The 26,870-nt window shown below is 34.7% G+C and overlaps 1 protein-coding gene across 1 annotated transcript in view; it reads left to right on the plus strand.

Moving 5' to 3' along the window:
- LOC132545509 (uncharacterized) overlaps positions 1-26,870 on the plus strand; it is a 73,467-nt gene that overhangs the window by 35,461 nt on the left and 11,136 nt on the right. The window contains exons 23-52 of the mRNA XM_060209192.1: position 1; positions 989-1,076; positions 1,480-1,600; positions 4,732-4,819; positions 5,024-5,158; positions 6,210-6,268; positions 9,175-9,350; positions 9,822-9,880; positions 10,353-10,449; positions 12,370-12,558; positions 13,031-13,254; positions 14,254-15,016; positions 15,965-16,071; positions 17,139-17,256; positions 17,882-17,902; positions 18,183-18,362; positions 19,057-19,222; positions 19,376-19,547; positions 20,962-21,108; positions 21,471-21,560; positions 21,901-22,007; positions 22,175-22,256; positions 22,505-22,651; positions 22,910-23,086; positions 23,591-23,689; positions 24,543-24,637; positions 24,807-24,957; positions 25,403-25,520; positions 26,262-26,457; positions 26,804-26,870. The exon at position 1 is cut by the window's left edge and continues 96 nt beyond it. Of these exons, the coding sequence (XP_060065175.1) occupies position 1; positions 989-1,076; positions 1,480-1,600; positions 4,732-4,819; positions 5,024-5,158; positions 6,210-6,268; positions 9,175-9,350; positions 9,822-9,880; positions 10,353-10,449; positions 12,370-12,558; positions 13,031-13,254; positions 14,254-15,016; positions 15,965-16,071; positions 17,139-17,256; positions 17,882-17,902; positions 18,183-18,362; positions 19,057-19,222; positions 19,376-19,547; positions 20,962-21,108; positions 21,471-21,560; positions 21,901-22,007; positions 22,175-22,256; positions 22,505-22,651; positions 22,910-23,086; positions 23,591-23,689; positions 24,543-24,637; positions 24,807-24,957; positions 25,403-25,520; positions 26,262-26,457; positions 26,804-26,870 (4,240 nt within the window). The remainder of the gene's footprint in view (positions 2-988; positions 1,077-1,479; positions 1,601-4,731; positions 4,820-5,023; positions 5,159-6,209; positions 6,269-9,174; positions 9,351-9,821; positions 9,881-10,352; positions 10,450-12,369; positions 12,559-13,030; positions 13,255-14,253; positions 15,017-15,964; positions 16,072-17,138; positions 17,257-17,881; positions 17,903-18,182; positions 18,363-19,056; positions 19,223-19,375; positions 19,548-20,961; positions 21,109-21,470; positions 21,561-21,900; positions 22,008-22,174; positions 22,257-22,504; positions 22,652-22,909; positions 23,087-23,590; positions 23,690-24,542; positions 24,638-24,806; positions 24,958-25,402; positions 25,521-26,261; positions 26,458-26,803) is intronic.

Genomic DNA, 26,870 nt, shown 5'->3' on the forward strand with positions numbered 1-26,870 from the left:
GGTCAGTATGATGTCCTACAGTCATGAATATTAGTCTGAAACTCTCTGTTTTAGAATGACACGTAACACATTATGTTTATTGTGGAAAAGTCTATAGATGATATATCATCACCTGGGGACTTGTTTGTAACAAAAACACAAAGTTTTAACCAAAGTAAGGGGATGGATCTATTACAGAACATTGTACTCACATTGATTTGGAATTTTTTAAACAGAAAATGTATGGGTGTGCTTATTACCTGACAGGGGCATATTACAATTTATATATATATATTCTTGAGAAAATACTGTAGTGGTAAGTAGTTGGAAATTCATGTTTTTGGGTAGAAATGTTTACTCTGTATTTATGAAGAAAGATATAATTGATAATATGTGTCTGTTTAATATCAGAAACTTATGATAAATTGTGTCACTGTTGTTTGAGTTTAATGTAATACATTGTTGTGTCTAATTTGTGAAAAATGCAATATACTATGAAACCACGCCATCATCAGATGGTGGAATATTCAAATTGATATGTAAGTTCATTTTGGTCCCTATTTGTGCCCATTTCATTTTGGGACTGATCAGAAAAACAAAATGGCTGACAGGCAGTCATCTTGATTTTGACTATGAAAGTTTGTTATTGCTTTTTGTTGAGAAGTATACAGGATGGATGCTCAAATTTCATATGTATGTTCTCCTTAGTCCTAGAGACACAAAATGGCTAACAGATGGCCATCTAGGATTTTGCAGTTAAAGGATTATCGTCATGTTTCTTCAGAGGAATTTTTCAATCTTACATAATTCAGAGCAAAAGCATAGAAAAAAGAAGGGAAAAAGATCCAACTTTTAAAGATAAAATAAAGACCAAGCAATGGTGGGTACCAAGATCCTTGTGGGATTTCTTGTGTCTAACCATTGATTGTGAGAAATGTAAAATATCAAATTTTTGTCTTTTGTTTGTAAGAAATGTAATATGTTGTTGAGCATGTTTGTTGTTTATCAGATTGCTGAGGATTCAGATGCGGCAGACAAGAAATACTATGTGGGACTACTTGATCCTGCAGAATCAAAGGCTTTTGAGTTAAAACCAAGTAAGTGTTAAAAAGTGACCATATTTACTGTTTTTGTCTGAGGAACCTGACATACAACATGAGAACATATACACTTACTAGATTTTGTGAGTTGTGTTTATATAGTAAGTTCTAGAACTTGAGCAAGTCTATCATTATGACAGGTTTGCATGATAACTGTTAACTCAGAGAATAAAAAAAAAAGAGAGAAAAAAAACCTTCCTTATGAATTATAACATCCAGTTACATAGGGATCCTCACTATTGACTTATCTAAGTATGTATGTCAGTCATTTTCTCTATTCATAAACATTTCTCATCTCAGTGTTACCCCTGACATCTAAACACTGTATGAATCAGAACTAGAAATGTCTTTAACATACATGCACAAGCTATTGAAATCATTATTTAATTTATCTTTATAGATTTTCCTACTGTTTCCCATCAAATCATCAACTGGATAGCCTTAGAGAAGTCAAAGACCTACACAAATGAATTCCTGGAAGAACAGTTCAGGGCAGCTGGTCAAAACATATACACACACAGGTAAAGTCAAAACATATACACACACAGGTAAAGTGAAAACGTAAACACACACAGGTAAAGTGAAAACGTAAACACACACAGGTAAAGTGAAAACGTAAACACACACAGGTAAAGTGAAAACGTAAACACACACAGGTAAAGTGAAAATGTAAACACACACAGGTAAAGTGAAAACATAAACACACACACAGGTAAAGTGAAAACGTAAACACACACAGGTAAAGTGAAAATGTAAACACACACAGGTAAAGTGAAAACATAAACACACACACAGGTAAAGTGAAAACGTAAACACACACAGGTAAAGTGAAAACGTAAACACACACAGGTAAAGTGAAAACGTAAACACACACAGGTAAAGTGAAAATGTAAACACACACAGGTAAAGTGAAAACATAAACACACACACAGGTAAAGTGAAAACGTAAACACACACAGGTAAAGTGAAAACGTAAACACACACAGGTAAAGTGAAAACGTAAACACACACAGGTAAAGTGAAAATGTAAACACACACAGGTAAAGTGAAAACATAAACACACACACAGGTAAAGTGAAAACGTAAACACACACAGGTAAAGTGAAAATGTAAACACACACAGGTAAAGAGAAAACGTAAACACACACAGGTAAAGTGAAAACGTAAACACACACAGGTAAAGTGAAAACGTAAACACACACAGGTAAAGTGAAAACGTAAACACACACAGGTAAAGTGAAAACGTAAACACACACAGGTAAAGTGAAAACGTAAACACACACAGGTAAAGTGAAAATGTAAACACACACAGGTAAAGAGAAAACGTAAACACACACAGGTAAAGTGAAAATGTAAACACACACAGGTAAAGTGAAAATGTAAACACACACAGGTAAAGAGAAAACGTAAACACACACAGGTAAAGTGAAAACGTAAACACACACAGGTAAAGTGAAAACGTAAACACACATACAGAAAAGTGAAAACGTAAACACACACAGGTAAAGTGAAAACGTAAAAAACATATACACACACAGGTAAACACACACAGGTAAAGAGAAAACGTAAACACACACAGGTAAAGTGAAAACGTAAACACACATACAGAAAAGTGGAAAAGTATACACACACAGGTAAAGTGAAAACGTAAACACACACAGGTAAAGTGAAAACGTAAACACACACAGGTAAAGTGAAAATGTAAACACACACAGGTAAAGTGAAAACGTAAACACACACAGGTAAAGTGAAAACGTAAACACACATACAGAAAAGTGGAAAAGTATACACACACAGGTAAAGTGAAAACGTAAACACACAGGTAAAGTGAAAACGTAAACACACATACAGAAAAGTGGAAAAGTATACACACACAGGTAAAGTGAAAACGTAAACACACATACAGAAAAGTGGAAAAGTATACACACACAGGTAAAGTGAAAACGTAAACACACACAGGTAAAGTGAAAATGTAAACACACACAGGTAAAGAGAAAACGTAAACACACACAGGTAAAGAGAAAACATATACACACACAGGTAAAGTGAAAACGTAAACACACATACAGAAAAGTGGAAAAGTATACACACACAGGTAAAGTGAAAACGTAAACACACACAGGTAAAGTGAAAATGTAAACACACATACAGAAAAGTGGAAAAGTATACACACACAGGTAAAGTGAAAACGTAAACACACACAGGTAAAGTGAAAATGTAAACACACACAGGTAAAGAGAAAACGTAAACACACACAGGTAAAGAGAAAACATATACACACACAGGTAAAGTGAAAACGTAAACACACATACAGAAAAGTGGAAAAGTATACACACACAGGTAAAGTGAAAACGTAAACACACAGGTAAAGTGAAAACGTAAACACACACAGGTAAAGTGAAAACGTAAACACACATACAGAAAAGTGGAAAAGTATACACACACAGGTAAAGTGAAAACGTAAACACACAGGTAAAGTGAAAACGTAAACACACACAGGTAAAATGAAAACGTAAACACACACAGGTAAAGTGAAAACGTAAACACACACAGGTAAAGTGAAAACGTAAACACACATGCAGAAAAGTGGAAAAGTATACACACACAGGTAAAGTGAAAATGTAAACACACACAGGTAAAGTGAAAACGTAAACACACACAGGTAAAGTGAAAACGTAAACACACACAGGTAAAGTGAAAACGTAAACACACACAGGTAAAGTGAAAACGTAAACACACATACAGAAAAGTGGAAAAGTATACACACACAGGTAAAGTGAAAACGTAAACACACAGGTAAAGTGAAAACGTAAACACACACAGGTAAAATGAAAACGTAAACACACATACAGAAAAGTGAAAAAGTATACCACATAGAAAAAGTGGAAACATATACACTCACAGGTAAAGTGAAAATGTAAACACACACAGGTAAAGTGAAAAAGTATACACACATACAGAAAAAGTGGAAAAGTAAACACACACATTATATTACACATCACACAGAGCTAAGGGCAGCAGATTATCAACAACTTCATGTAAGGTGGGCACATCATCAACACACAGGTAAGGTGAACAAATTATCAAAACACATAGGTAAGATGAACAGATCATCAGCACACACAACTAATGTGCACACACTACCAAAACACACAGGTAAGGTGAACACCTACCAAAACATACAGGTAAGGTGAACACACTACCAAAACATACAGGTAAGGTGAACACACTACCAAAACATACAGGTAAGGTGAACACACTACCAAAACATACAGGTAAGGTGAACACACTACCAAAACATACAGGTAAGGTGAACACACTACCAAAACATACAGGTAAGGTGAATACACTACCAAAACATACAGGTAAGGTGAACACACTACCAAAACACACAGGTAAGGTGAACACACTACCAAAACATACAGGAAACGTGAACACACTACTAAAACATACAAGTAAGGTGAACACATTACCAAAACATACAGGTAAGGTGAACACACTACCAAAACATACAGGAAAGGTGAACACACTACCAAAACATACAGGTAAGGTGAACAGGAAACTTAACAGTGTTACTCAAGTAGGAGCAGTGCTGCATTTATATCAACTTATATCTAAGATGATAGTGATTTAGAGTTTTATGTTTTATCAGATTACAAATGAAGAATCTGGCTGCCTCATCAGATCTGAATGTAGAAGAATTAAGTCTGGTGAAAGATGAACCAAAACCCAAAAGCAAGGTAATAGAATGTTACAGACTTTAAATTGTAACAGCCATGACTTAAATCTTAGATACAATTGTTGTAGTCATAACTTATCAAAACTTGATTTAAGTTGGGACTGGTCCTGTTGGATCATAATGTAAGAGAATATATACTTAAATGTTGTACCCAGTATGATATTATAAATTGTAAGAGATAATTTCTGCTTTGTTTACTCTGTAGAATAAAGTTTGTCTGGAAGTGTACAAAAATCAAACCTTGGTTGAAAAATACTGGCTCAACCTTGGATCGTATCGACTGGAGTTGCCCTCAGTAGACAAGATCGGCCATTGCCTGGTCAAGTGTCCAAAATGTCCAGTAAGTATATATAATGGAAATGGTGACAAAATTTCTTTTCTTTTTATCCTGGACAGGTTTATCCTCTCATTTACTGATGTGGAATTTCCTTGTCTCACCGTTAAGATTAAGAGATTATGGCATCGCAGTAATCACTCAATGTGGTCACTATTCACATCGACATTAAACGCTGCGGGTAGCAGACTGTAAATTGTCAGCAATTGATAATGCCAAATTACCCACACTTAATTAACATTGATTTAGTTTGATTTTTTCATATTTTGCTGTCATACTATATACTATGCTCATACTAGCTGACACAATTTGAGGCCCCAACTCTGTATTACAAGTGATCAGTTTAGATGGACCATGGGATGTCGGCATGTGTATTGTCAAAGAGCAACATTGTTTTACTTCTAATTTTAATTAGATAATCACATCAATACTGTCCGAATAATTGTATGAGTTACAGAGATTTGATAAAAAGAAACATTAATCCATAGTCATATTAAGTCTCAATCTACCCTCTACTCACTGATATGTCAACGCTAACTTCTGCCAATACAACAGTTAATTGGTAATATGTCCTACAGTACAGTAAACATTTCAAAAGATAATCATATTAAAATCGTCTTTTTTTTCCCCAAAAAATGTCATCACTGGTGGAAGTTTCCTGCCTTGGTAGGACACTGTTAAACACTCTGGTGTAATTTTATGCAATGTCAACTCTGATAGTTTCAACTACATTTATTTCATGTGCATAATTTGGTATAATTGAACATTTTCAACAATATTTATTTGATTTTGTTTGGACTGACCAACGGTTTGCCATATTTATGAAATTACAAACCAATGTTTTTTCATTGCCTTGTAATAAGCCCACCAAATAACTTTGAGAGAGGTCATGTGTTGAGCTCATGAACTTATTGAAGGCAAGTACAGTATGTAATGAAAACTTAAGTGCGATGCCTTGTTGTTACAAGGTCATGAGGTCATGTGTTGACCTTATGGACTTATTGAAGGCAAGTACAGTATGTAATGAAAAATAAAATGGGATGCCTTGTTGTTACAGAGTTTCTTGTATCCTTCGACTTTCCAAAAGGGGATGAAGATTGTAGTGAAGATTGGCAAGTAAGTTACACTAAAATATAGGACATTTTCACACATGGACAAGTAAGTTACACTTAAAAATAGGACATTTTCACACATGGACAAGTAAGTTACACTTAAAAATAGGACATTTTCACACATGGACAAGTAGTTACACTAAAATATAGGACATTTTCACACATGGACAAGTAAGTTACACTTAAAAATAGGACATTTTCACACATGGACAAGTAAGTTACACTTAAAAATAGGACATTTTCACTCATGGACAAGTAAGTTACACTTAAAAATAGGACATTTTCACACATGGACAAGTAAGTTACACTTAAAAATAGGACATTTTCACTCATGGACAAGTAAGTTACACTTAAAAATAGGACATTTTCACACATGGACAAGTAAGTTACACTTAAAAATAGGACATTTTCACACATGGACAAGTAAGTTACACTTAAAAATAGGACATTTTCACACATGGACAAGTAAGTTACACTTAAAAATAGGACATTTTCACACATGGACAAGTAGTTACACTTAAAAATAGGACATTTTCACACATGGACAAGTAAGTTACACTTAAAAATAGGACATTTTCACACATGGACAAGTAAGTTACACTTAAAAATAGGACATTTTCACACATGGACAAGTAAGTTACACTTAAAAATAGGACATTTTCACACATGGACAAGTAAGTTACACTTAAAAATAGGACATTTTCACACATGGACAAGTAAGTTACACTTAAAAATAGGACATTTTCACACTTGGACAAGTAAGTTACACTTAAAAATAGGACATTTTCACACATGGACAAGTAAGTTACACTTAAAAATAGGACATTTTCACACATGGACAAGTAAGTTACACTTAAAAATAGGACATTTTCACACATGGACAAGTAAGTTACACTTAAAAATAGGACATTTTCACATTTTCACACATGGACAAGTAAGTTACACTTAAAAATAGGACATTTTCACACATGGACAAGTAAGTTACACTTAAAAATAGGACATTTTCACACATGGACAAGTAAGTTACACTTAAAAATAGGACATTTTCACACATGGACAAGTAAGTTACACTTAAAAATAGGACATTTTCACACATGGACAAGTAAGTTACACTAAAAATAAAACATGGACAAGTAAGTTACATTAAAAATAGGACATTTTCACACATGGACAAGTAAGTTACAAGTAAGTTACACTTAAAAATAGGACATTTTCACACATGGACAAGTAAGTTACACTTAAAAATAGGACATTTTCACACATGGACAAGTAAGTTACACTTAAAAATAGGACATTTTCACACATGGACAAGTAAGTTACACTTAAAAATAGGACATTTTCACACATGGACAAGTAAGTTACACTTAAAAATAGGACATTTTCACACATGGACAAGTAAGTTACACTTAAAAATAGGACATTTTCACACATGGACAAGTAAGTTACACTTAAAAATAGGACATTTTCACACATGGACAAGTAAGTTACACTTAAAAATAGGACATTTTCACACATGGACAAGTAAGTTACACTTAAAAATAGGACATTTTCACACATGGACAAGTAGTTACACTAAAATATAGGACATTTTCACTCATGGACAAGTAAGTTACACTTAAAAATAGGACATTTTCACTCATGGACAAGTAAGTTACACTTAAAAATAGGACATTTTCACACATGGACAAGTAAGTTACACTTAAAAATAGGACATTTTCACACATGGACAAGTAAGTTACACTTAAAAATAGGACATTTTCACACATGGACAAGTAGTAGTTACACTAAAAAATAGGACATTTTCACACATGGAAAGTAGTTACACTTAAAAATAGGACATTTTCACACATGGACAAGTAAGTTACACTTAAAAATAGGACATTTTCACACATGGACAAGTAGTTACACTTAAAAATAGGACATTTTCACACATGGACAAGTAAGTTACACTTAAAAATAGGACATTTTCACACATGGACAAGTAGTTACACTAAAATATAGGACATTTTCACACATGGACAAGTAAGTTACACTTAAAAATAGGACATTTTCACACTTGGACAAGTAGTTACACTAAAATATAGGACATTTTCACACATGGACAAGTAAGTTACACTAAAATATAGGACATTTTCACACATGGACAAGTAAGTTACACTTAAAAATAGGACATTTTCACACATGGACAAGTAAGTTACACTTAAAAATAGGACATTTTCACACATGGACAAGTAAGTTACACTTAAAAATAGGACATTTTCACACATGGACAAGTAAGTTACACTAAAATATAGGACATTTTCACACATGGACAAGTAAGTTACACTTAAAAATAGGACATTTTCACACATGGACAAGTAAGTTACACTTAAAAATAGGACATTTTCACTCATGGACAAGTAAGTTACACTTAAAAATAGCCACTTTTAAGAGTTAAATACAAATGGATATTTTAATACCTGCATTGGTAATTGTAATCTGCTCACAGTCAAAGAACCAGATAACAAAAGGATTTTTTTTTAACTTTCAATAATGTCTATTTATAGCTGGTTTTATGTTTCGCCATTTTATGACGAGTATACATTGTAACTCTATGTCAGGTGTTTTTCCTGTCACATTCTAAATCAATGTCATATCCTAAAAGCCCCTAAACAGATTTGGTTTATATCTATCCTTATAGTTTCATAACACCAAATTCTACACCTTAATCAGATTGAGGTGGTCATTGTTCAAGGTTTAAAGGTCAAAGGTTACATTTGACATTAAAGCAGTTATACCAAACAATGTTCCTTATATGGATGTGACCTTGAATCTTCATGTCTTATATTTTCTGTTTTATTTATACTGCATTAATTAGTCTCAACTGATTGACAAAGTACGTCATGAAAAATCTGACCTATGAACTTTCAGTGACCTTGCTGAAGCTGTGATTACGGAGATGTTTGAGGGCGGTGGTTACTGTATGGACTACATGCCGGAAGGCAAAAATGAACTGGAGACATTGTGCTTCCAAGAAAATTCTACGCTAGGAATCAGTAGCTCTGAATGGCAAGATGATGCCAACGTTCTTTTACTGAAACTGGACTGTAAGTCACTTTTAACTGTAACTGTTCTTATATTCTGGTAAAGTGATTTGATTCTTGAATTTTTTTTGGACAGTACATATTTATATGATCCAGCCATTTAATTGGAGGACAATAGTGTAGCCCAAATCTATTATTTCCTTCCTGTTGCTTCCTGTCCCATTCCAAAGCAGTGTCATATCTTTAGAACCTCTCAACATATTTTGATTCACATATTTACCCCATAGTATTATAACATCGGTTTCTATACCTGATCAGATTTTGGTTTGGTCAGTAAGCGAAAGAGACATTTTTGTCTTAAAGATATTTTCCAGTTTTCATTTAACAGGAGTTGTCATATAATTATTGTCTATAAAGCAAAAAAAAAAGTAATTTATGAATATAAACACTGTCAATTTTTTTTTAAGCATTATCAATAAAGTAGAAAATTAGTAATCTATGAATACAAACACTGCCAATATTTTTTATCCACAGCTGACAAAATTCACCTGAACAAAACCTTCATTCCGGCACCACCTTTTCTTTCCTCTCCGGTAAGATTTCACATTATTTTTATATTTACTTCAGTACCATGGTGCTATTTGACATTTGTAGCCATAGCTTACCTCGGCTGTTTCATACAAAATGATTTGACCTTGATATTTTGACATAGAAATACAAATGATGAAGGATGACAGTATTTTTAACTTTTACCCTGTTTGAGCCTCAAACTCACAATCTACGACACGCAATATATATGAGAACTACCTGACACCACAACACCACACCAACATCCCTAATGAAGAATATTTCTTAATTGTAGTATTGGACAAAGCATATTCATAATATGTGTATACCTGGATACAATATACCTGGGTTCTAATTGCACAGTATGTGTATTGTTATAATGATTCTGTTCCACAAGTATACAGTGTGTTTGTCCTCAGTATTGAAATGTAATAACATTGTCAGTAGAACAAATGTATATGTCTGATGATCAAACATTTTGCAATATATTTTTTACAGGGAAGTGCCAAAGCATTGGTTTCCCTTGATCCAGACTGGTCCATCAATACTCTACTCAGATTTAGTAGCTGTAGTCAGGTTCTCACTCGTGTCACAGGTAAAATTATAATATTATATAGTCATGAATTCTCTACTCAGATTTAGTAGCTGTAGTCAGGTTCTCACTCGTGTCACAGGTAAAATTATAATATTATATAGCCATGAATTCTCTACTCAGATTTAGTAGCTGTAGTCAGGTTCTCACTCGTGTCACAGGTAAAATTATAATATTATATAGTCATGAATTCTCTACTCAGATTTAGTAGCTGTAGTCAGGTTCTCACTCGTGTCACAGGTAAAATTATAATATTATATAGCCATGAATTCTCTACTCAGATTTAGTAGCTGTAGTCAGGTTCTCACTCGTGTCACAGGTAAAATTATAATATTATATAGCCATGAATTCTCTACTCAGATTTAGTAGCTGTAGTCAGGTTCTCACTTGTGTCACAGGTAAAATTATAATATTATATATTCATGAATTCTCTACTCAGATTTAGTAGCTGTAGTCAGGTTCTCACTTTTGTCACAGGTAAAATTATAATATTATATAGTCATGAATTCTCTACTCAGATTTAGTAGCTGTAGTCAGGTTCTCACTTTTGTCACAGGTAAAATTATAATATTATATAGTCATGAATTCTCTACTCAGATTTAGTAGCTGTAGTCAGGTTCTCACTCGTGTCACAGGTAAAATTGTAATATTATATAGCCATGAATTCTCTACTCAGATTTAGTAGCTGTAGCCAGGTTCTCACTTGTGTCACAGGTAAAATTATAATATTATAAATTCATGAATTCTCTACTCAGATTTAGTAGCTGTAGTCAGGTTCTCACTCATGTCACAGGTAAAATTATAATATTATATAGCCATGAATTCTCTACTCAGATTTAGTAGCTGTAGTCAGGTTCTCACTCGTGTCACAGGTAAAATTATAATATTATAAATTCATGAATTCTCTACTCAGATTTAGTAGCTGTAGTCAGGTTCTCACTTGTGTCACAGGTAAAATTATAATATTATATAGCCATGAATTCTGATTTAGTAGCTGTAGTGTTCTCACTCGTGTCACAGGTAAAATTATAATATTATAAATTCATGAATTCTCTACTCAGATTTAGTAGCTGTAGTCAGGTTCTCACTAGTGTCACAGGTAAAATTATAATATTATATAGCCATGAATTCTCTACTCAGATAGTAGCTGTAGTAAGGTTCTCATCGTGTCACAGGTAAAATTATAATATTATAAATTCATGTCAGATTTAGTAGCTGTAGTCAGGTTCTCATTGTGTCACATAAAATTATTTTATATAGCCATGAAGTCTACTCAGATTTAGTAGCTGTAGTCAGGTTCTCACTCGTGTCACAGGTAAAATTATAATATTATAAATTCATGAATTCTCTACTCAGATTTAGTAGCTGTAGTCAGGTTCTCACTCGTGTCACAGGTAAAATTATAATATTATATAGCCAAATTCAGATTTAGTAGCTGTAGTCAGGTTCTCACTCGTGTCACAGGTAAAATTATAATATTATATAGTCATGAATTCTCTACTCAGATTTAGTAGCTGTAGTCAGGTTCTCACTCGTGTCACAGGTAAAATTATAATATTATATAGTCATGAATTCTCTACTCAGATTTAGTAGCTGTAGTCAGGTTCTCACTCGTGTCACAGGTAAAATTATAATATTATATAGCCATGAATTCTCTACTCAGATTTAGTAGCTGTAGTCAGGTTCTCACTTGTGTCACAGGTAAAATTATAATATTATATAGCCATGAATTCTCTACTCAGATTTAGTAGCTGTAGTCAGGTTCTCACTCGTGTCACAGGTAAAATTATAATATTATATAGTCATTTCATATTTTCATTCCACTTTTAAACAGGAATAAGCTCACCAGATTGTTATAATTCTTTCATTAATTTCCTTACAATTTCCTAATAATTGATAGATAAATAATTATGTGTTTTCCAGTACAAGAACAGTTACTGACCTATCAGTCCCGAACCCTTGAAGACTGGCTGGAGGGATATAGCTTTAACAGTCATGTTGACTCATCATTTGCCTTTCTACCACGAGAACTGGATGCTAGGAGCCTCATGTTTCCTCGTTTTGACTCCATATTTGATGATGTGGTTGTACACAGACTCTGCTTCTCTGCAGGTATGTTCCTAGCATATAAACAGTCATCGTTTATGTAAAATAAGCAAATATATTGTGCAAGACACTAATATCTCACCCTGCTCGAAATCAGCATTTTTATCGGCTAAAATCTTTCAGTGTAATGCTGTAGTTTGTTAATTTGTCATTGTTAATTAGTGGAGTTCTGCGAGCTATATAAACTCAGTTTAGATTTCTCAAACCCAAACATATTGACTGATCTTTGCAATTTAGATATTGAGGAAGACAAAAATAGGTTACCAGAGCATATGTGAAAAACATAAGTTAAAAAAGAAACTATTACAAAGCTTCATTTCATCATGTCTTAAGTCCAACATACCTTTGATTTTCATTACTCGTAACTGACTTTTGTAGTTTTCCTATTTTAAGAACTGACCATTCCTATTTTAACAACTGACCATTCCTACCCAAGCTTTAGTGGTATCATTTTGTGGTCACTTCCTTTTTTTTACAGACCAGTTCCGTCATTTCCAGCCCACTCACAAGTTGAAGTTGAATGTTCCAATCCATTTTGTGGATATTCCTGGATTTGTTCCTTCGGAGAGCATCTCCGCAGACCTGTCCTATGGTTGTTTGTTCCAGGGATGGGTTTATATTGCTCTGTTGGCCCAAAGACTCCAGCTGCCAATATACAAAAATTTGTTTCAAGGAGATCTGTCAGGTCTGAAAAGGGAAGAGGTTAGTGGTAGATTAAATGTGACTTTTCCATGTCTGGGTTAACACACTGCCATGTGAAAGAGAACTGGGCTCCAAATAGGTCTTTGTCACCAACATATTACTTTTATTAATACTTGATATGCTTCCACAATAATCAGTGAAGTTTGGATAATTAGTGTTGCTGTCTCTGTTAAATACATTTATCAGTAATGTCTGGGCCATTCATCACATTCTTTATTGTAAAGGCTGATCTGGTTAGGGAGTTTAAAATTGACACAATTTTCTTTTATGTAAATGAGAGAAAATACATTCAAATTACCTGAGACCTGGTGTTAGAGAAAATACATTCAAATTACCTGATACCTGGTGTTAGAGGAAATACATTCAAATTACCTGATACCTGGTGTTAGAGAAAATACATTCAAATTACCTGATACCTGGTGTTAGAGAAAATACATTCAAATTACCTGATACCTGGTGTTAGAGAAAATACATTCAAATTACCTGATACCTGGTGTTAGAGAAAATACATTCAAATTACCTGAGACCTGGTGTTAGAGAAAATACATTCAAATTACCTGATACCTGGTGTTAGAGAAAATACATTCAAATTACCTGATAGCTGGTGTTAGAGAAAATACATTCAAATTACCTGATACCTGGTGTTAGAGAAAATACATTCAAATAACCTGATACCTGGTGTTAGAGAAAATACATTCAAATAACCTGATACCTGGCGGTCAATCTAAAAGTTAAGTTGATTTAACTTTAATCAATCTGAGAATGATATTTTAAAGAAATTTAAAGTTTTTTTAACTGTTTTTTTTTTGCTGGAAATACTTATCTTTGGGAACAATTTTTCAAATATTTGTGATAATTGAAATATATTCTTACTGCTTTTACAATTGTGATCATGAATAAAAAAAGCTTTTTGTCGACATTGAATTTCCTAAGTTTAAAATGGGAATCATTACCTCATTTGTGAGAATTTCTAGTAAGTATCTGACATTTTGTTTATAGATAGAGAGTCTGCTGTATCGCCTTGTACAGCCCTACGCATCCCTGTGTGGCATTTATGCCAGTCAAGTGGGAGGTTTACCCAACCAAGAAAACCCTGTCAATGGATCAGAGAAAATTACTACACTCATCAAAGGGCAGGACACTCCTTACCTACAGAAATTTAAAAATGAACCTTCATCCGATGCAGAAAAACTCGTTAAACACCAGAGAAATTACACCTGTAAAGCTCACAACCTGTCCATCAATGGTAGCCAATCCATGTTCCCAAAAAACACACAGCTCAAATATGAATACTTTGAGCCATACAATGGATTGGTAAATGCCTTTTCCTGGGATTTCCCTGAATTGCCATCTCTTCCAAAGGACTTCTTTTCCAAGTTCTCAAACCTGGAGTGCTTGTTTTTGGCTCAGTGTAAATTATCTGAAAATCCAGTCATTCCTTCAGGCATTGTCAATTGTACTTCCTTAGAAAATGTCTCACTGCGAAGTCTTGGGGTTTCCAAGCTCCCAGCAGACCTTCTCAATGGCCCTGCCCTCAAGTCAGTAACCTGCTCAAACATGGTGGTGAAAGAGATTAAGTTTGATTGGCCTGATAACAGTCGTCTGACAAAGTTGATTCTTTCTGGATTGGTCCTTACCAGCTTGCCAACTGGAATCTCAAGTCTTAAGTCACTGAAGGAACTCATCCTAGACAACAATATTCTCACCAGCCTACCAGCAACTCTCAAGGACTTGCCCAAACTCAAGGTTCTGTCCCTCAAAGGTAAGTCACTCACTTAAGACAGGGCCTTTCTTTAAAGGTAAGACACTTGCCTGCAAGATGTCCTTCCCTTCAAAGGAAGGTCATTTTGCCTATTAGGCATCTCCTCCTTCAAAGTTATGTCACATGTCAATGACATGTTTCCTGCTTTACTTGCCAATGACACATCTCCTTTAGAGGTAGGTCACTTGCCTATGACACATCTCCTTTAGAGGTAGGTCACTTGCCTATGACACATCTCCTTTAGAGGTAGGTCACTTGCCTATGACACATCTCCTTTAGAGGTAGGTCACTTGCCTATGACACATCTCCTTTAGAGGTAGGTCACTTGCCTATGACACATCTCCTTTAGAGGTCACTTGCCTATGACACATCTCCTTTAGAGGTAGGTCACTTGCCTATGACACATCTCCTTTAGAGGTAGATCACTTGCCTATGACACATCTCCATCTAAGGTAGATCACTTGCCTATGACACATCTCGTTTAGAGGTAGACCACTTGCCTATGACACATTTCCTTCTAAGGTAGATCACTTGCCTATGACACATCTCGTTTAGAGGTAGACCACTTGCCTATGACACATCTCCTTCTAAGGTAGATCACTTGCCTATGACACATCTCCTTCTAAGGTAGATCACTTGCCTATGACACATCTCCATCTAAGGTAGATCACTTGCCTATGACATGTTCCCTCCTTTACTTGCCTGTGACACATCCTTTCCTTCAATTAGGTTGGTCAGTTGGTGAAAAAAAATCTCTTCCAAATAGGTCATCATAATTTACTAGTTCTCTCCCTTTAAGTTATGACTGTGGTGTTACTTTTTTCCTGGGGCATTAGGATATTTTTGAAGAAACAATTTCTAATGATTCTACAACAAATAGTATAACTTAATCCTTTTGATCTCATGTTGATGTAGAATAAGGTCTGAATCTTCTATTCTTTGTTGAAGGAATTCCTTGGGTTACATTTGAGGGAGCAAGGACAAAGATCACCAGAAAGCAATATGAGAGTTGGCTTGACGAAAACAAGAGTGTCTGCCATGTTTTAGGGGAAAAGGCAAGTAGTACAATCAACACATTTAGACATCAAAATTTACATGTACAGGTTTAACTTGAAGTTTGGTATGTATGCAGTCCGCTACAAATAATTCCTAGTTGTCATTTGTGACATGGCAATTCAAATAATTAGTCAAATGTTTGACAAAGTATTGGAAAATATAACAAAATAATTTTGTGAACATTGTATTCAAAAACTAGGGAAAGGATAATTTTAAAACTTTGAGGTTAGACTCACTATGAGTCAAAGGTGCACAACTCTATAACCATCAAAGGCCATTGTGAATTTTGACAGTTGATGTCTTTTTTCTTTTTTTTTTTTAATAATTAATGATCAAGAACTACCGAAGAGGTCTCTTCAAACTTTAGAGCTTTTATGTTTTCATTATCACATTGTAGTCCATGTGATATTATGAATTTGAAGAAATATTTGGTCGAGTGGATAATGTATATATGTATGTACGCTATCTGTGGAGAAACATACACTAAATATGTGGGAGTCAACTGTTCAAATTTCCTCTACACATATGAATTTGTGATGAATTATATTCATATCACAGTATATATTAGATACCTTGACTGCAGTAGATCAATATAATCTCAAATATCTGCTCTGGATTTTTTTTCGGAAATCATTATGATGTATTTCAGATTTTGACTGAGATTGTAATTATAAATCTACAGATTTTTCCACCTTTATTAATATAGCAATGAGTCAGCCAAAATATGTCTATGTGTATTATCACATCCTTTGTCAGTTATTAAAATAATTATCTATTTTTTATGTAAAATGTTAAATGTTTGTAGTATTTTTTAGATTTGTATCTTAAGCAAATACAGTGGTGTTCATATTGTATTATTGATTATAAGTAGAAAAGTGACGAAAAAAAGTAGATTTTGGCATTTCTATTGAAAAAATAGTCATACTTATTAATATGTCAAGTTAATGTATTTAAGTAAGATTCAGATAGAATGATCAGAATGATAATGGTAACCAGCCTTGTAGAATCGTACTACAGACATCTCTATACAGACCAAACTAACCATTTTATTGCTGATTTTCTTCAGGAAGTCAATGATTACTTCAACAAATACGACGTAAACAAGAACAACGAACTTGATGAACAAGAAATTGCTCACCTCAACCTCTACCTCTTTTTCAAAATTCCACGCCTAAAAAACAAAAGTGAGTATATATAGTTGTTCCTTCTGACTTGCTATCTGGAACATGATACCATATGTATCTACATGTTCACAGACTTTAATTTTGATGAGTCACAAATACATGACACTTCAGCAGGAAAGAGGCTATAGGGGCTGCTTTTATTGTCACATCAATCAATTTGATTTTCCGGGATAATTTTCATTTCTTTCAATAAAACAACAGTATTTAAGGAATATATTATAATTCATTGTAGTGGGAATGGAGGAATTTGGAGGGATACCCTGGGTTATGTTTGACAAAGTACGTTATAATTTGTTGTAGTGGGGACAATTGAGTTTGAAGGGATACCTCTGACTGACAAAGTATGTTATAATTTGTTGTAGTGGGGACAAATGAGTTTGAAGGGATACCTCTGACTGACAAAGTATGTTATAATTTGTTGTAGTGGGGACAAATGAGTTTGAAGGGATACCTCTGACTGACAAAGTACGTTATAATTTGTTGTAGCAATGACAGAGGAGTTTGAAGGTTCACCTCGGCTGTGTTTGACTTAATATATAATGTATCTTATTACAGGGGGAACAGATGAGTTTGGAGGGTCACCTCTGATTGTCTTTGACTTAATATATAATGTATTTTATTACAGCGGGAACAGATGAGTTTGGAGGTTCACCTCTGATTGTCTTTGACTTAATATATAATGTATTTTATTACAGCGGGAACAGATGAGTTTGGACGGTCACTTTTGATCGTCTTTGACTTAATATATAATGTATCTTATTACAGCTGGAACAGATGAGTTTGGACAGTCACTTTTGATCGTCTTTGACTTAATATATAATGTATCTTATTACAGCTGGAACAGATGAGTTTGAACAGTCACTTTTGATTGTCTTTGACTTAATATATAATGTATTTTATTACAACGGGAACAGATGAGTTTGGAGGAATACCTCCAGTTGTATTTGACCTCATGAACCTCCAGGAACTCTACCTGAATAATCAGGCTATCACAATGGTCCCTAAGCAGCTTAGTCAGCTACAAAATCTGCAGATTCTTGACCTTAGTCATTGTCCTCTGCTGGAGAGTATTGAAGGTTCAGTTGGCCTCATTCCCAACCTCAAATGTAAGTCAAATATATATCACATCACAAAGTCAAATGGGTGAGTGACGCGACAAACAATTATATAGATAATACTTTTCATGATGGAAAAAATGAACCTTTTAATATGACAGCAAATCATTATTTGCACTACCTGTTTATTTCATTTTGTGCATGTTGTTTTCATGTACTGGAACTTATGTGTCCATATTTGATAATTATATTGAGGACTGTTGTAAAGTGTCTTTGAGATGGCAAGTTTTTACAATCTCCATGAACAGTGACAAGTGTATAAGACATATCTATATTGTATATATATTATATATGTTCAATATTTGACCTGTTTTCTACATAAGCTATAATCAGAGCATTAGTAAGTATCCTATATTTGGAACAGAGCTTGATTGGATATTCAAGATAGTATTAAATATTTAGTCAGTATGCTTTTTTTTCTTCTTCTGAATGTTTGGTGTTTTGCAAATTAGCTAGGAGCATTGTCATTGAATAGGCTTTATAAATATAAATATAGATGAGATGAAGTTTCCAAGTGAAGTGAGAAAGGGAAATGAACCAGTTCAATTTCAGTTGTAAACATTTTTTGACAGTCAATAAGTTTTGACATCAGACTTAAATGAATCAGTTAGCAGATCTCATTAGGATCAATGAAATTGATAACATATTTTGTCTGATTTCTAAATTAGTCATGTTTCTTTGATAGCAATTCGTCTTACCAGCTGTCCATCACTTCGGACTCCTCCCAATGAGGTGGTCAGTCGAGGATTTGAGTCTGTGAGGGCTTATCTCAAACGACTTGCAGGAGGCTTCACCGAATGTCGTAGGACGAAGCTCATGTTTGTTGGTTTAGGAGGAGCAGGAAAAACCAGGTACACAAAGAGGATACTGTGTTCACAAAACTAATATTTAAGTAGCCAAGTAGCAACAGAAGTTACTATAATATTTTTTTATCTTGCTCTTGTATAGTATAGCTATTTATATGTTTCGAAGATGAAATGTGAATACTGTTTGTCTGTTGGCAGCTTGCTACAAGCCCTGATGAGTGTAAACAAGAAAACAACAGGAACTCAGAATGCTCAGCTGACAGATGGAATTGAGATCAAACCCTGGACAGTGAAGACAGATGAGGGTTTAGATATCACCTATAGTACCTGGGACTTTGCTGGACAGACTGTGTACTACAACACACATCAGGTAGTGTCTTCTGTCCCCCACTAAAGGGTGAACATCCACATCAGGTAGTGCCCTCAATACCTCAATATAAGTGTAGGCTACCATGCACGTAGTGTCCTCAATACCTCACTGTAAAGGTAGACTACCACATCAGGTAGTGCCCTCATTACCTGACTCTAAAGGTAGACTACCACATCAGGTGGTGTCCTCATAACCTCACTGTAAAGGTAGACTACCACATCAGGTAGTGTCTTTATTACCTGACTGTAAAGGTAGACTACCACATCAGGTAGTGCCCTCATTAGCTCACTATAAAGATAGACTACCACATCAGCTAGTGCCCTCATTACCTCACTGTAAAGGTAGACTACCACATCAGGTAGTGCCCTCATTACCTCACTGTAAAGGTAGACTACCACATCAGGTAGTGCCCTCATTACCTCACTGTAAAGGTAGACTACCACATCAGGTAGTGCCCTCATTACCTCACTGTAAAGGTAGACTACCACATCAGGTAGTGTCCTCAATACGTCACTGCAAATGTAGATTACCACATCAGGTAGTGTCTTCATCACCTGACTGTAAAGGTAGACTACCACATCAGGTAGTGCCCTCATTACCTCACTATAAAGGTAGACTACCACATCAGCTAGTGCCCTCATTACCTCACTGTAAAGGTAGACTACCACATCAGGTAGTGCCCTCATTACCTCACTGTAAAGGTAGACTACCACATCAGGTAGTACCCTCATTAGCTCACTATAAAGGTAGACTACCACATCAGCTAGTGCCCTCATTACCTCACTATAAAGGTAGACTACCACATCAGGTAGTGCCCTCATTACCTCACTATAAAGGTAGACTACCACATCAGGTAGTGCCCTCATTACCTCACTGTAAATGTAGACTACCACATCAGGTAGTGCCCTCATTACCTCACTGTAAATGTAGACTACCACATCAGGTAGTGCCCTCATTACCTCACTGTAAATGTAGACTACCACATCAGCTAGTGCCCTCATTACCTCACTGTAAATGTAGACTACCACATCAGGTAGTGCCCTCATTACCTCACTGTAAATGTAGACTACCACATCAGCTAGTGCCCTCATTACCTCACTGTAAATGTAGACTACCACATCAGGTAGTGCCCTCATTACCTCACTGTAAAGGTAGACTACCACATCAGCTAGTGCCCTCTTGACTACATTAAGAGAATACATCAACACCAAGGTTAGAAAACTGTCAGGTAACCACTTTCTGTATGCAACATCATTCAAGATACCAACAGTTCTGGAATTTTCCAGAATTAAGTAATAGTTAACTGACAATGAATCATTACATAATAGTTAATTGACAATGAATCATTAAATAATAGTTAATTGATATTGAATCATTTAACAGCAATTGAACATCTGTGGTACATTTTTTCCAGTTCTTCCTGTCTAATCGTGCTGTGTATATGCTGTTGTGGAACATGCGTATGGGATTTGAGCATGCTGGTCTTGATTTCTGGCTGAGCTCCATAGCCTGTCATGCACCTAAGACACCAATCATAGTCGTAGGAACCCAGTGTGACCAGGTAACTATATACACCATCCTAGACATCCATCATAGTCGTAGGAACCCAGTGTGGCCAGGTAATTATATACACCATCCCAGACACCCATCATAGTCGTAGGAACCCAGTGTGACCAGGTAATTATATACACCACCCTAGACACCCATCATAGTCGTAGGAACCCAGTGTGAGTCAGTGTTATGGTAACAACTGCCTGACAAGGTCATTGTAGCATATTAACAAGGATACCTGTCAAGGTTATGAAGACAAAATTGTTGATATTGAATGGTTACAGGTGAATGTACCTGTAAAAGTTCTTTAACTATAAATTCAATATTGCTTTAATATTTGTTAGAATAATTTTTTTATTTCACTTTTTATAGGTTCCCAAGGTGGACATTCCAGAAAATGACCTTAGAAAACGTTATCCTCAGATCACCACCTTTCACTATGTTAGCTCCATCAAGGGCACAGTAAGTATATCTCACAGTGTTACATGTAGTTGGTCAATAGGCTATCTAGAAACAACTTCTTCTCAAGACTTGTAAATGTTGGAGTCATATTTGTATAGTGATTTGGAATTATCTATTAATTATGATATATCCTGATATGTTTGGTCCAGTGATAGATAAATTTTGAAAAATTATTGTAATTTTTAAGGTCAAAGGTTATGATGTTAATTGCAGTTAAATTAAAATATTGTCATATTTATTACAAAAAGATTCATCATTCTCTATGTAGGGTCATTTTTTAAGTCTGAATAATTATTTTCTATACATAAAATGATTATATTTGTAAACTTTGTGTTTTTAGGGAATTGCTGATCTTGAGAAACAGCTTATCTCTAGCACACTAAGCCAGAAGTACATGGGGGAAAAGATCCCACAGGTCTGGCTAAACTTGGAGAAGAAAATACTTGCGTAAGTAATCTACACTGTGGATTTCATTGTTCTTCATTTCCATTTAAAATAAAGGCAAATGTGTGATTGGTCATTTGATGAATAAATCATAATAAATTTACATGTTAACAAATTTTAATGAAAGTTAGAATATACTGATTGGTAAAGGTTTTGTTTGTTCATTGCAGTGAGCGCTCAAAACACAGCATTCTGAAGTGGGAGACTGTCAAAAGCTTTGCCATAGATAATGGCATATTTGATGACAAAGATGTAAGTGATGAAAAAGTATTTTCAAAGTCAGTTTCTTGGAAATTGTTTCCATAGATCTTGCTAACTGAATTGTCTGTTTCATAAAAACAAAGAATATCTTAAACTTTTAATTTTTGAGGAAAATTAAAAATTAGCTATGGCACATTCAGATGATTAAGTTATAAGATCAGAGCATGTATTGAGTTAAATGTAAGTCTTTGAAATTTAAAAAAAGGGTGGTTAAATTATTTCTTGTCCATGTGATAAAGGTGAAGCAGGCAGTGAAGTTCCTTGACGACCTTGGAACACTACAGTACTTTGACAATGATTTTCTGCGAGACCGTGTTGTCATCAACCCTCAGTGGATCGTCAATGTCATGGCATGTGTGGTGTCTGTCAAACATTCCCTCATACAGGTATGTGTGTCATTTCCATACGCTTTCATATAGGTAGGCATCTAAGTGATTATCTATTGTATAGGTTCATGTTTTATATATATGTATACCTTTTCTATGACGGAAAGAGAAATAGAGGTATGTTGTTTTATTCTATGAGAATCAGTCTATTGGCTAGGAAGATTTTGAGTATAGTGTTATCCTGATAGAAACAAGAATTGGTATGTAAGTCAAGATGAGATGAAATAGACCACTACTAAAACTACTCGTTGTCTCCAGGAACACAATGGCCGATTTCTCCATGACCATATTGATCAGATCTGGAAGGATTATGACCAGGAATTACACAACTGGCTACTCAGACTGACTGAAGAGTTCGACTTGACCTTCCCTCTGCCTGGAAACCAGCGTACGAACATTGTGCCCTGTTTGCTACCCCAGGAGGAACCTGAAGAGGTATAGGACCTCTACCATAAACATTTTACATTTACCAGGGTTTTAAAGTCTGATGGGAGCGGAAATTCAGATTTTTTATCTCTCTAAATATTCTTAAAACAAAACAAAAAATTGTTTGTATGACATTTAAATGATGTTACATAAGTAATGTGTACTGGTATTAGAGCATAAACAAAATAACAATAAACCTAGCATAAGAAAAATTTCTAACCAAGTTGTATTTGTAGGGTTAGAGATGACTGGACAACTTCCGTCTGTGGATATCAGCAAAATTGATTAGTTGACAAGTTTCGACATACCTAATATGTCGCAATCAGAACAATGTAACAAGTTGTATTTTGTATACTTTGTTACAAAAGCATATTCTTACCTTTTGTTTAAACATTTGCTAATTGTTGTTGTCCCTTCTGTCACTGTTTATACCTTCATTGTATATCTGTCACTGTTTCTACCTTCATTGTATATCTATTTGACATTTGTAGATTGATTCTGATTTGTTTGTAGTTGAGCTGGCCTGACATTGATAAGAATACTGGAGTGAGAGAGAACAAGCTGGTTTATAAGTTTTCCTACCTCCCTGCTGGTCTCTTCAACAGGGCACAGGTATAAACTTCTAATTGACACTTCAACAAAGCATATACATTGTTACGTTTCAACGAGTTCTGCAAGATAAAAATTTACGCCAGTACCAGTGATTGCTAATACATTGACAGTAAAACTGACTTCAAAAACAACAGGGTTTGATATGCCATTTCATTTATAATTCAACAATTGAATACAGGTAAATAAATTGTAACATTCTAAAGAGCACAGGTAATATTCATTATTATGTTTCAATCTACACGATGTCATAGCCTCAGAGTTATTGTCTTATACCACCAGATCTGTGACTTATACCAGCAGAACTGATGACTCATGACAACAAAACTGATGACTGATAACAGCAAAACTGATGACTGATAACAGCAAAACTGATGACTCATGACAGTAGAACTGATGACTCATGCAACAAAAGTGATGACTCATTACAGTAGAACTGATGACTCATGACAGCAGACCTGATGACTCATAACAGCAAAACTGATGACTGATAACAGCAAAAATGACGACTCATAACAGCAGAACTGATGAGTCATGTTAGCAGAACTGTTTACTTATACCAACAGAACTGATGACACATGACAACAGAACTGATCACTCTTAACAGCAGAACTGATGATTCATAGCAACAAATCTGATGTAATAAAACTGATGACTTATAACCGCAGAACTTGATGACTTTTAACGGCAAACCTCAGACCAGAAACATTGATGACTGGTGACAATAAAATAGATCACTGTGATTTATCAATAAACCTAAGTTTCATTTCGGTCTAAAATCTGTAATAATCAATGAAGTAATACTTGCCATTGTTGTTTTGATGCTTATCTCATTGTCAAACATCTTTTGTTTTAGGTGAGATTGTTCCAGTTCTCTGACGGAAAAATTATCTGGAAGAAAGGCTCAATGCTTAACAAAAACAGACATTTAGCTTTAATACGACAGGAAAAGTGAGTTTCCTTCTTCATGTAGCTTGAGAGTTGAGCTAACTAGTAAAACGATCACAAACTAAGAATTTGATTCTTTAAAATAAGATATTAAAACAGATACAACGCAGCAATCTTAATGTTCCTGTTCAAATGTTTTCTGATTTACAATGAAATGCGTGTTTTTCTATAGTGACTCTGAGTTAATGGTACTGGTACAGGGACCCCAGCCAGAAAACATTCTACTGTTGATCCATGAGGTGTTCGAGAGTCTCATTGAGGAGTCCTTCCATGGAGTCATGTATGATTTCTTCATCCCCTGTCCTGACTGTATCAGCAAGGAGGTTCGTCTTATCACAACAGATCTTATGATAATAGAAAGTTTGTGAATTTTACCTAGTCCCAAACAGACCTTTATGGTAACAGAAATTTTGTGAGATTTACCTAGTCACAAACAGACCTTTATGGTAACAGAAATCTTGTGAGATTTACCTAGTCACAAACAGACCTTTATGGTAACAGAAATCTTGTGAGATTTACCTAGTGACAAACAGACCTTATACTTGAGATATTTTTACTTTAAGTTATGAAGACTGTAAGTCATTGTATGAATTATATTACAACTATTTGTAGAACTTAGAAACTTTATAATTTTCCATTTACCAAATCTGATAACTGGATAATTCCAAAAACACTATCCCACCTAGGTACTTAAGTCTTCTCTCATGTGACAATACAGGATAGTATTTGTAAAAAAAATTTTATTGTTGAACATATTTGTTCTTACAGGGAACAAGAGAGCCATGTCTGTTCAAAGGGGAGCTAATTCGGAGGGCAGGAGACCTCAAGGCTCCCTTTCTACAGTGTACAAAGTACTTCCATACTGTATCTATGGGGCAGCTACTTGGTAAGATACTATTGGGATTAACATTCATTTGTTTGGTTTTAAGAATATAACCATATTTACATTACAAACTAACTTTTAAGAGCTACCAGAATCACCTGGTTCTTTTTCAAGAATCAAATGCAAAGAAAACTATGCCATTCATATACAATCTAACACTTTTTGTAAATAAATTTATCTATTAAATATAGTCTTACATTAATGGCTTTTTTCCTGTATTATATGACCTACTTTGTTAAATCCACACACCTTCATGATAGATTTGATGACCTACTTTGATGATAGATTTGTTGACCTACATTGATGATAGATTTGTTGACCTACATTGATGATAGATTTGTTGACCTCCTTTGATGATAGATTTGTTGACCTCCTTTGATGATTGATTTGTTGACCTACTTTGATGATAGATTTGTTGACCTACATTGATGATAGATTTGTTGACCTACATTGATGATAGATTTGTTGACCTCCTTTGATGATTGATTTGTTGACCTACATTGATGATAGATTTGTTGACCTCCTTTGATGATAGATTTGTTGACCTCCTTTGATGATTGATTTGTTGACCTACATTGATGATAGATTTGTTGACCTCCTTTGATGATTGATTTGTTGACCTACATTGATGATAGATTTGTTGACCTCCTTTGATGATTGATTTGTTGACCTACTTTGATGATAGATTTGTTGACCTACTTTGATGATAGATTATTTGACCTACTTTTCTGTATTTTTCTTTAGAAATGATGCCTGAGGAACAAGATACTGATTTTGATATTCATCTACAGCACAGTATCTCAGCTCTACAGTCCCTGAACAAAAGTATGGAAAATGATGTGGCTATTCTCTACTGCAAGGCTGACCTTCCTAAAGGTGACACTTCAAAGGTTGATCCTGCCAAGATCAAAACCCACCTGGAGGAGTCAGGCTTGTCCTGGTAAATACTTAGGGTATTTCAGAACAACATCACTCTTGAAGTGGCTTTTCATACAAATTTTAGACATAAATGAAAAATTATTTAAACTTATCTATTATCAGTATTTTTAAAAATTCCAGTTTTGAATTAGCCCACCAAAGTAGAACATACTTGTAGATATGCTGTTTAAGATATGTATAATTTGTACGAAGGCATATTTTAATCTTCTCTAAATGCAGTCATACAGACCAAGCAACAATGTAAAACATTATTTTTCATGTTTGTCCTTTCATAATTGATATCTTCTATATGGCTTTATCCACATTTTCTATGAGATGCTGTGGCTAAAGATTTTAAATATTTACAGCTGGTATCCAAACATGGAAGAAGGTGCCAAACTGAATGACATGATGATGGCACTCAAAAACTGCAAG

This window comes from Ylistrum balloti, unplaced genomic scaffold (assembly GCF_031769215.1).
Source record: "Ylistrum balloti isolate Yb309-2 unplaced genomic scaffold, AGI_CSIRO_Ybal_v1 Utg369850, whole genome shotgun sequence".
NCBI classification, from domain to species: domain Eukaryota; kingdom Metazoa; phylum Mollusca; class Bivalvia; order Pectinida; family Pectinidae; genus Ylistrum; species Ylistrum balloti.